General features: G+C 41.8%; 1 protein-coding gene across 1 annotated transcript in view; it reads right to left on the reverse strand.

Annotated features, from left to right (window-relative positions):
• The window catches only part of ci (transcriptional activator cubitus interruptus), a 55,138-nt gene extending 43,646 nt beyond the window's left edge, over positions 1–11,492 (reverse strand). Inside the window, exon 1 of the mRNA XM_086903457.1 lies at positions 11,341–11,492. Within this exon, the coding sequence (XP_086759583.1) occupies positions 11,341–11,492 (152 nt within the window). The remainder of the gene's footprint in view (positions 1–11,340) is intronic.
• Between the last annotated feature and the right edge of the window lie 310 nt (positions 11,493–11,802).

An 11,802-nucleotide genomic window follows, 5' to 3' on the forward strand; every position in this document is an offset into this window, starting at 1 on the left:
CTGCACGGCCACGTCTCTGCACTATTTACAATTCCTTTGCAAAGGAATTGTAATCGGAGGGTATACAGATCGCTCCTCCTCTCGTTTTGAACGTTTCGATAATTAACTCGTGTAGTCTACGCTTGTCGAGTCTATGCTTGCTTTTTTCTAGTTCCTTTTCTAGTTCTTCTTCTTATATTATTGGGATGGTTGGTAATTGGCGCTTCGATGATCGATCGATTTGAACTGTTAACAACTGAAGAATATAAAAGCGAGCCGTCCATCTCTCTTTCGTAACTCGTGTTTGCAACTCAATTTGAATTGCGCAAACAAAATTAAAAGAAAGATTAGATACGATAGAAAATTTAAAAAAGAAAAAGGAAGAAAGTCTCTCGAGATTCTTCTATTATAATCCCTTCGAATGACGTAACTGTCCTTCCACGATATTCTCCGGCATAATTCTCCCGACCAAAAAATGAATCCTGTACACGATTATCTTGTCAGTCAACGATGACACCGGGCAAAACGGTTACGTCAAACACAATTCTCATTTCGTTCGGCCCACAAACGACCATCCCAGTCTTTGTTCCCAGCCATACGTTTGCGGGAAACCGCGTGTTTACGCGATTCCATATTAAATCTGCGTGGGTGACCTGCCCTCCTCCTGTCTCTCCCCTCCCCTCCCATCCCCTGCTTGCCAGTGTGGCATGGAGAAAAAGGGTGCTCTCCGACAGGGAGAAACCGGGAAACAAATGAAGGGACGAGAAGCATAATGGCGCGGTCGTGAAGCGAGGGAAGGGTGGGTGGGTGGAGGTGGATGGAGGAGGGGACGGAGAGGGATAAGAAATTGGATAAGAACGTAAGGAGAGGATCGGTGTGCGCGCACGACTAAATTTCTGCCTGTCTGCGTGCGCTTGTGCGTGCAACAGGGCCAAGGAAGAGCCGTAGGACGGAGGGCGGGGGTGGGCAGGGGGATGGAGGCAGGTTGGATCCAAGGTGGAGGATTTATGAACGACCGAAACAGGCTGCGTACCCTGGTTCCCTCGCTGTGCACAGCCTCCGCCTCTTTTTGCTTTGTATTTCGACCTTAGCCAGTGCACAGCGCTGTGTATACCTGACTCTTTCTACTGCGTGCACAACAACTCTGTCCTCCCTCGATCCTTCCAGGGATCCCGCGCAAAAAACGCAACTTTTCCCATGTTTGAACTTTCGAATTGGGTGCATGTTTGACTTGTTATTTTTTTTTTTTTCTTTCTTTGATTTTTCGTGATTTATCAGGGAATTTTTGAAATTTTTACAAAGTAATAAAAGAATTCTTGACATTTTCAAGAAGAAAATCTGTAGATTTTTTTTTATCATTCTATAATTTTTTGAAATTTGCAAATCTATAAAAATCTTTTGAAATTTGTCAAGATCCCCCTCTAACGTTTCAAAATAATCTTTTTTCACAAATCGATCTTAGAAACGCTCGAACTTCTTCGAAATTTTTCATTCCTGAATTCTTTCTACCACGATGGATTCCACGATCGATCTCGTTGAAATTGATTTAACAACTCCAAGGAAAGAAAAAAAATCGTTTAACTTGAGGGGACCGGTAATAAGCCAGCAGCGAGGTTTCGTAACACGGAAGCACCGCGAGCGAAGATCCGCGATAGGGACTACCATCATCAGCTCCCGTCATAATTCCGTAATTCAAGGATCCGCAACTTTATTGAGACGGCAGCACGGATACTCTTAATTAACGCGAGGCCCCTCTCGCCGCGGCCCAATCGGTCCTCGGGATCTAAAATCAATTTAGATCCCTGCTGCACGATACTGCCTCCCCCTTGGTCTCCACTGATTGTCCGAGTACCATCGAGAAAAGAGAGTGTGTGTGCGAGGGGAGAAAGCCAACGAAGGGGGCACACACGCCGTGCCCTACGGGCCGTGCAATCTACGAGCGACGAAGATCGACTTCGAGGCGTGGAGTACACAGCATCCTGGATGTAAACTCGTTCCCGCGAATAAAAATAATATCTTCCACGTCGTCGAGTATAATTTTTAATTCGTTTCTCTGATAATTCTTACAAATGAATGAATTTTCGGTCATTGAAACGAAAATTCAAATCAAAAATTAACCTCTCAACTTTGCTCTTGCATACTTTTTCCAATTATACAATTTTTACTCAAAGATTCAATATCAAAAGTTAAGCAGAAATTCTGAGGAAAAAATCTAGCTGCATTCTCAAGAGATTCTCACTCGTCAATCACCCCGACTCGCCGCCATGTTCGCTTAACGAATCGTTCCTCATCCGCTTAATGAACGATTAAATTCCCCTGGCTTCGGCGATCGACGGAGGTTGGGGGGCGCGATTAAATCGGCGGAGGAGCCGCGAACGTTGAGAGAAAGAAAGATGGGGGAGGGGGGGGGATCGTGTGCCCATCACCGGCGGTGGTTAGAATCCATGGGGGCCTCACGGTGCCCCGTGGTAACGTGGGTAACTTAATATTCCAGGCAATAAATAAGAGAATGCGGCTCTGTCCGCCCCACAAAAAACCCCCCGCAGGCCAAAGAGCAAGACGCCTACGCTTCTCGTGGTACCCACAGCCCGGCCTTTCCCCGTCCACGTTTCTGGGTCCACCCACCCCCACCCGCTCGCCGAGAAAAGTTTGTGGACTCCTCTCCCTCCCCCCCCCTCCCCTAACTTAACCTCCCGTGGCCCCCACGCTCAACACCCGAACGTTATCCGACCATGGCATCGCGTAATTAAGTTATTACGCTCGCGGGGGAACTCGTCCCGCTGCTCGTGCGCCTCCTTTGGAGGGAAGAAAAGTGGCGATGATGGATCCTTCTCTCTCTTTCTCTCTCTGTCTCTGATGCACGAAGTTATCAGAGTGAATGAAGGCTGTGTTGATGAAGAAGGGATGCTTGTTGAGGTGAGCAAGTTGACAAGATTTTCTGAAGAGATCTGTTGAGCTATTTTATTGTGAAAGATTTAGGTTAGGTGCGTAGGCTTGGAGGAAACGATACTCGTTGAAGGATATTTGGATCTGATGAATTGTTGTTACATGTTTGGTTGAGGGTAAGATTCTAGGAAGAAATTTTTGTGGAATTGATAACATGGTATGGTGGTATTGGAATAATTCTATAATAAAAGTAACTTGATGAGTGTAGATTGAGGATGCGAAATAAAACTTTTATAATAATCGTCATTTGAAGAATATATAATTATCGTGCCAGACCAGTTATGGTAATAATCATTGTCATTAATATGTAGAAATCTTTAATAAAAATTGAAAAACACAACGTGTGTACTGTATTCCCGATATTTTGTGTGTGTTTAACATCTAAATTAATGTTCACAAATGCATATGCAAGTTAATTTTAAAACAAACAGCGATTGATCGAATATTAAAGAGAAATTAGACGCTGGAAATTTTCCCAACTCGAAATTTAATCCGTGAAAAATAAAGACGTTTAAAATTCCCGGGGTTCTCGGCTCGAAAATGGTTATTCATCCCAGCCGATCGCAATTTCCGTTCGTCAACCGAGGCGTTCGGTGTGTTATTACCGGGATAAAATATGTGTTCCCTCTTCTAAGATCAAGCCGTTCCTTTTTCACGCGTCTAAACCCACCTCTCTCTCCCCCCCTTGGGAGAGCGCACTCGTAATTTACAATTTAGAACCCTTCCATTTCCTCTGTAATTACGAAACGGCCGACAATCCCGCTCACTTTATAATACACGAAGCTGCAGATGTTCCTCACTCCTCCCCCCGTCCTCGTTTTACAAAGTTGAACACGCAAAAACGCCATCGAAATCGCGCGCCTCTTCTCTACGCGAGGAAGATTATCACCTCGTCGGGGCTGCAAAAAGGCCCGCCGTCAGATGGGACACAGGGGACACAGGGGAGGATTTGCTTTTATTTTGCCATTAGAACGGGGGGGGAGAAACAAGAATTTACGTTGATGATTCGATTAGATCCGGTAATTAACACGCTCCATGGTGCCAAAGGATGTTTGCACGTGTGTGTAAATTCGAATTGTGATATGGTATGGTGATGAAGCTTTAAAAACTTTAAACAACAGATGGCAATTCAAAGATTGCAAGATGATTCCAAGGTTGTGAATCGATCAAAAATCGGTCTAAAAGTCTAAAAGTTCCTGCAACCGCTTCTTCCACCTTTATTAACAAATATAATGTAAAACGTGTAGCAGGTGTTTCTTGAGCCGCACAAGACAGCAGGGAAAAAAAATCGAAAAAACCTAAAGGAAGACCAAATATTCGCGAGGATCATCCACGAAGGAAGCCAGCACGGTGTCCCACGAGGGCGTTAAAAGTCTGCCCTCCCTTGCCTGGTGGACTAATGTTCCACGGACAATTAGTCAAGTTCCAAACTTTTTTTCCAACACGCATTTTCGGGAGCAGGTGAGAGGGCCCGGAGCAACCCTTGCCGATTTCACCCGCGAAGAATTCGTGCGCGTGAGGAAGGTGTTCAGCTGGTCGTTAAGCTCGGGAAAACACGAGAGGTGTCTGGCAATTAAAGCGGACAAAAACCAAAACCACGTTTCGGACTCTTGCCCAGATCGATCGAGATGAAGGAACACGAGGTATAAGAAGTAGAATTTGCTTACGAATTATTTCAACGAATTCGTTGATCGAATATCAAAAACTTCGAGACATTTGTGATCTGGAATGTGCAAACCAGATTTATACATCATTTTTTCTAAAAATATATTTTACTATAAATTGAGAAAAACATTTACGAGGTTATATATGGAGCGTATTATAATGTATGTATTAAAGAAGCTAATCTAATAATTTTTAAACCGCAGCGAATAATTACTAACGTTATTAACCACTAATTTATTTCTTCAATTTTAGGATAACCGCTCGTAAAACGAACTCGAAGAAGAAGAAGAAGAAGAAGAAGAAAAAGAAACCTGTTATGACGATTCTCCTTTAACTGCCCGACACGAAACCAACAATATACCATAGATCCATCAGAAAGGGCGTCGTAAAACGGGCGACACCCAATCCGCTCGTTCTCACGATATAAAGAACATGCCACAACCGTCGGATACGTTGTCAGCCGCGCTTTATCCCGGCGATTTCAGAAAATCCAACGCAGCTTCTCATCGGCTCGTTACCTATCACCGTGGTGGAACTCTCCATGTCGGAGAAACGTGTCCAAGAAGGTGGAGAATGACGAGCAGCGAAGAAGCCAGGCTGGATAAAGTCGGCCGGCAAGGAAAGAAGGAGACCAAGTTGAGGAGGGGGAAAAGAAAGAAGAAGAAAAAAAAAAGAAGGAAGGAAGGTAAAGGAGAGGAGAGAAGGAGGCCAGTGGATGGAGGTAGGAATGCTAGTGCGTGGGTCTGTTGCCTCTTAGACAACGTTGCCTCGAAAGCCGCGTCTCTATCAGCCACCATAAATAATTCTCGTCGCTCTTCGTCCCTTCTTCGTCGAACCGTGAGCACCGTCTTCGTTCACGGTGTTTTTCGGCCACGTTGTGAACACGGTGGCATCGGTGTGCGTCCGTGGACCGGTTGGGCTAGAAGCGTTCGTATATATACGAGCTGGGCCCTTTAAAAGAGATAGCACTCGAGAGTTGGGAGGGGGAGAAAAAAGGAACAGGTGGACAGGAGTTGGGAGGGGGGAGGCCTCGAAGCAACGCAGTCTGATCGAAACTGCATCGAATCTGGCTTCGGGTCTTAATTTTTCACGGGGGCCTAGGCCGCTATTTCAACTCCCTCTTGGAATTATCGTTGTTGCGTAACCTTGCGTTCTACAAGTATAACAGTTTTGGGGGAATTTTTTCAAACGTTTGTTGTTGGATGGAGCGTGAATCAAAGCTGCTTGGAATCTCTTCGATACAAGATTCGATGGATACAGCGGAGCTTTGAGTCGCTTCTTGTTGGCTTCTTCGAGATTTTTATTACGTTTTAAAGGAAATGAGATAGGAATGATGACTGTGATGCCGTTACGTTTGATCAGGAAAGATATATCTCCAAAAAATTGAGCACGGTAATTATGGTTTATGGAATCGTTGCTACGTCATCAGCAAGATAAGAAAGAGAAAGAAGCGGATTTAACGACGACACGTACCGGTGTTACGCATTGCAAGAAACGCATCTCTCGTTAGTGGCGCTAATTACGAGCAATTCTGTAGCCTTTAATGATTAGCCTAGCGGCAGAATGCGAGAGAAAAAATTCTAATGTCGATGGAATACCTTTCACGATTAAGACTTGGCCACAAAGACGATGGACGAGGAAGATTTCATACGAGATTCAAATATAGAATTAGTTTGTAGGATAAGAAATATTTTTGTAATGCAATTATTAAACTTTTAAATAAATATAGAAATATTTGTATCAATTTCGTTGCACCGTTCAAACTATCTTTCAAAAATCCAAATATAGAATATTACCTTCTCTCTTAGGAAATGAAGAAATATTTAATCGTAGTATGACGAAAAGACGCACGTCTTTGATCCCTTTTTTTTTTTTATAGACAACTAAAAGTCTCAATCACTAATTAAGCACGTGGTAGAGATTACATACGTTGCTCTCGTGGATAACGATGTAAATTTCAAGCGTCCCCAGAAACCCAGAATCTTACGACTCGATCTTCCGAAGACATCCCCGGCTTAATAGATCCGACGTGTTCCTTTTTTTTTTCCCCCCTCCTTTTTTTCTTTTTCTCTGATCAGATCAATGTTTTCCAAAGCAACGGTGACTGGTTTTTCCACTTAGGTACATGATTCGTCGTGATAAAATCGTTCGATAAATCCGAGTGAACGGGGTAATTATACTGAGTGAGCTATTTGGAAGGTTCGATTATCTGTGTAAAAAGGAAGAAGAAAGAAAAAAAAGCGTAGAAAGCTTTTCAAGAAATATTTTCAATACATTATCGATTATTATTCAATATCACAATAACGTGTACTTTTCTACATTTCCCCTTTCTGTATTGATTCTATTAATTACGTATAACCTCGTTGATATAACTTCAAAATAAATCTTCGATTTCTATTTGCGCTATTTAAAAATATCCGTACTATCCTTTCCAGACAACCATCAAATCATTCCATTCGTATAAATTAATCAATTTATAATTTACAACACGAACCGTAATTCAAAATTATTATTATACAGAACAATTCATCAAACATTATCTCCACACCGACTATCTTTTACAGTTACCATAGTTATCCTCGAAGGAGACGAGAGAACACGTCCAGGAAAAAAAGAAAGATTTGAAGAAGAACAAGCAATACCGATTCCAATCGCACGCGGCCTCACCCTCGTCGATTCCCCGTATTCCACGAGGACAGCGGATTCAATTAGGCCTTTCCTTCTGGGTGTCTGCGTAATTGGCCAACGAAAGTCGTGAGGAAACTGTGGTAACAGTGGGAAAGGGCGATTTCACGGTAGTTGGCAGGCGGACGATCGCCTCATCGGGATCGCGGTGCGTGTCGATTACGACGGGCTCGCCATTAGAAAGACGGAGAAATAAAAAAGAAGAGGAGAAGGCGAGGAGGGGGAGCGGTGGCCCGATAGAGAGGCGGCCTGCCAATCGTCCTTTCTCCCTCTCCGTGCGTGTTCGCGATTCCAGACGAGGCCTCCTTGCCCTGGAAACCAAGTCAACAAGCCGGAGGTCTTTATTCGGATCACGAACGCGAATCACGTCCAAACCGAAGGAGGGACACTGTCTCGTAACAAATATGCATCTCCCTCGAAACATGATGAATCGGGGCTCGAACCAGTTGTGCGTCGCGTGCGAAACGATCCTCGAGAATCGAGAACACGACTAATTAAGAGAATTCTTTCGTTCCGTCCTTTGATGCATGTTTCTTCGGCAAAGAACGTTATTTCGTACCGCTCGGGAAAAGGATAGATCAGTAAGTGATACGCATAGTTGGGTAGAGATTTTTCTCTTTTGTTTCACGTTTGAAAATATTAATAATAACATTACTGTTCTATTTATAAATTCGTGAATATGTACGAGCGAAAAAAGAAAAGGAGATACTATTCTCGAAAATAAGCTACGCAATTTTATATCACGTATCTTTTCTCAGTATATTTTCAAAAGTGTCATGACAAATCGTTATATCCAATGTTACCCGATTTAAGAGAGGTTAGAAAGAGGATAAGATTTAGATTAGTGATAAAATAAAAGTTATTATTATTTGTAGCAGCATATTATGAATGAATCGAGTAATTATTTCATAGCAAATAATTACAATTACGCATAAAGAAAATCTTTCCGAGCTCACGACGGACGATTCTTAAAATAATTCCGAAGCAAGAATTCAATATCCTCGCTCGACTTGGATCGAGTATTCCGGGGAAAAGCGGAGACGAACGGATGGAAACAGAGTCAATCAGCGGGGAGATCTTCATTGGAATCGCGGAGGCGAATCACGTCCACGCCGAGAAGGGACATCCCCGTAACAAATATGTATCTCCCGCGGACCTCATACCCGCGACAATGCACACAACGACAGCCTGCACGGTTGAAATATACGGTGTGGCGCACGCACCGGGTCCTACCTACGGCTACCAATGCCATCTTCAGAGAGAGAGAGAGAGAGAGGGAGAAGAAAGGATAGAAGAAGAGAGATCGTGCATCGTTTTCTCGGAGAGTCAGCCAACGGGTCTAACTAACCATCGTACACGTTCCACTCGAGCCCCGACCTACACGCCGCTTATGCGTGCGTGCTGCGTAGCGATGTGCGCGAGTTACGAACGATTTTATATTGTCTCTTTTCTTTCTCTTCTGTCGAGGCAAGAATTTGATGAATTTTATTTTCGAAAAATCCTTGTCTTGCTGTTTTTACGTTATTGTATTGTTGTACGTAGATTTAATCTATCGTGTATTTGGTGGTGTTTCACAGTTGTTTCGACAAAACAAGGATGCAATGTAACGAATGAAATAGTGAACGTTTCAAATGATTGATTGATTATCATATTGGCGTATTAATCTGTTAACAATAAGAAAAATGGAGAAAATTATTTCATCTGACCTAAATTTGATAAGGATTATTCGTATCCTCTATATTCTACTTTACAAAACAATTTCTATTCAAAATAAAAAAATCAGCACAATGCGAGAATATCCGAACCGTCTAATCCAATCGAGACGAAGCAAGAGGTTACAGCTCGAAGCCTTCGCTACGACGTGGAAAGAACTGGACCCTCTAACAAAGAGATGTCTGCCCCGTCGGAGTTCTCGAGCGCGGGTGTGTGCGTTCGTCCTCGGTGATTACGTTCGTGTTACTTCGGGCATCCTCGTGTCCGAGTATTCGTCCCGAGGGGCCTTTAAGAGGGATTAAGGGGACGCACACGTGACGTTCACGAAGACGGGGCCTGATGGGTACACAGACAGAGTAAAAAAAAAAAAGAAAAAAAGAAAGAAAAAAAAAAGAAAGAAAGAAAGAAAAGTCTTCGATTATCCTGTCGTAGCCCCTACTCGCTGCTAATTAGCCCCGTGGAAAATGATCAAGGCGACAAATCTTTTTTTTTAAAACAAGCGAGAAAGGAATCGATCAGCGATCGAAAAATCGATAACTATATTATTCTTCGCCTCTATCCTCGATTCGTAAAGTGGCTGTAAAGTGGTTTCACAGAAAGGTTGGATCTTCGAAACTTTCACTTTCCCGTCCATTTACGATCACGAAGAAACGCATTTATTCGGTTCAATCGATCATGAACCTTTATATTCGGTTTTTTCCTTCCTTAACGAAAGAAATCGATGGCGGCCCTGTCAACAATTAATCTTGTGCAATTTTAGGACAAAGTGATGATTTATACGAGTTGAAACGGTGATCGATTGAAACTCGTATCGAACGTTGTGTCCAGTCCTTGGGCTCCAATTTTTTGTTCTTTACCTAAAAAGGATTGATTTTTGATCGCTCGCTTGTATCGATCTTATGAAATTTTTAGAGCGGGAAATAATTTATGGAGATTAAATTAAACGAATCTCATTTAATTAATTAATTTGAATTTTTTGAGATAAGCTTAGCAGATTCGTAAGTTAAATTTCGTAGAAATTTTATTAGTAATACAAGCACAAGTGTAATAACTTCATCAATATGTCTGATGTACGACTTTTAATATAAATGTCGATGGTACATACAATGTTACTTGCTTTACATGTGTACAGTGAAAACATCAGAGGTTTGAAGAGAAAGTTCAGTGTGAGTGAAGTACGTATATGAGATCCACGTGCCAGGAAATGTGTTAACCCATGGCATACCAAAGTGGGGTCACTCAAAGATCCCCAACATAATACATCTATAACAATAATGGGACTTACATGCTAAATAAATGACATTTACAGCAAATAAAATTTATTTTTATTCCGTTTCATCATTAGTATTCTCGACAGATTCAATGGTGAAACATTGTTATCACTAATGAACGACAATACGACCAACATACATTGGAAAAAGTCTTCTTACAAGAAACAAAATCGATCGTTTTGTTATGATATGTTGAAAATTAATTGGAAATGTATATTTTTTGGACATCTCGTTTATCCAATCATTCGTCATATTGCGTAAGTTGCACAAAATAACACATATTGAACTTCGATTTATAAATATTAATTTATATTTTTATATATATTATATTTTTATCGAACTTCAACATTCCTTTATTTTATTAGTTTTAGACTTATCGAAGCTTCATCTCATTTGCATACGATATTTTTATCCGGAAAGAAAATTCAGATAATTCGGTTAATCAAAATCGTAATTATCCCTTTCGATATAAATAAAAACGGCACATCTCGAGGTATTTCGCACAAGAATTCTAAAAATGTACATTTTTTTTTTTCCAGCATTGACGATAAGAAACATATCGCAACGCACAATCTTATGAAAAATAGCGATTTTTTTCCCCATAATTTCTCATTTATGTAAATATATTTAAAATATGTATACGAATATTTTTGGAATCTCCCCAGTTTATTAATCATTTCACAAACTGTACTTCATAACTAACAATCGTCCAACACATGCCTACCTCACTTATTCTCAAAATCTAAAAAAAAAAAAAAATTCCACAGATATCTCATAAACTATCAATAGCAATAAATTCAACAAAACGGGTCCCTCGAAAACACGAAGGCAGAGCCAGATACGAAAGCCGTAGGCTAGAGTTAAATAAATCGTTATTAGGGAAAACGCATCCCAAGTGAAGCGGCGACTTATCTTTCGTAGCTAGACGCCAAGCTTTTTCTTTTCCAGCCGGAGCAGTTTCAGGTAAGAGGTGGAGCGAGATAAAGAGACGTCGGCGAGCGGAGGCGAGAGAGAAAGAGAAAAATTTCGGCTGTAACGAGGCGCGGCAGGGGTCTACCGTGGTACCGGGGATCCTACTTACTCGGAAGTCGTCCTTAATTCATGCCACGATGCCTTTTTCTGGCCCGGCCGTTCGCGGAAGGCCCGTCGATTCGGTAGTCTGACTAGGGCTACCACGTCATCTCTATTATACCACTGGGACCGTCGATAAAAAACCTTGCCTATTTCGTCCATCCTCAGAGACAGCCAGAGACTCCTTCGTTACGATCTTTTTCGTTACGAATCGTTGAGAACAGGATAATTGAGATTGGTGAACTTTTATTCTTTATCATTTTTATAGATTTGAAATTCCCGATATCGTGGATTAAAAAGAGAGAAAAATAGAGAATATCTTGGCTATTAATGACGATAAGCATAAGGTACACGGCAACCTCTATGTTTTCCAAATATGACGTTTTTGTTTCCTATGTTGGGCAACCTTTCTTAGAAGAAAGATTCGTTTTCATCGAGATGTCGTTCTAACCTCCAACATTCTCTCAATTTC

Source organism: Apis florea, unplaced genomic scaffold, assembly GCF_048593485.1.
Source record: "Apis florea isolate Af1SG1 unplaced genomic scaffold, ASM4859348v1 contig_2291_pilon, whole genome shotgun sequence".
Classification (NCBI taxonomy): domain Eukaryota; kingdom Metazoa; phylum Arthropoda; class Insecta; order Hymenoptera; family Apidae; genus Apis; species Apis florea.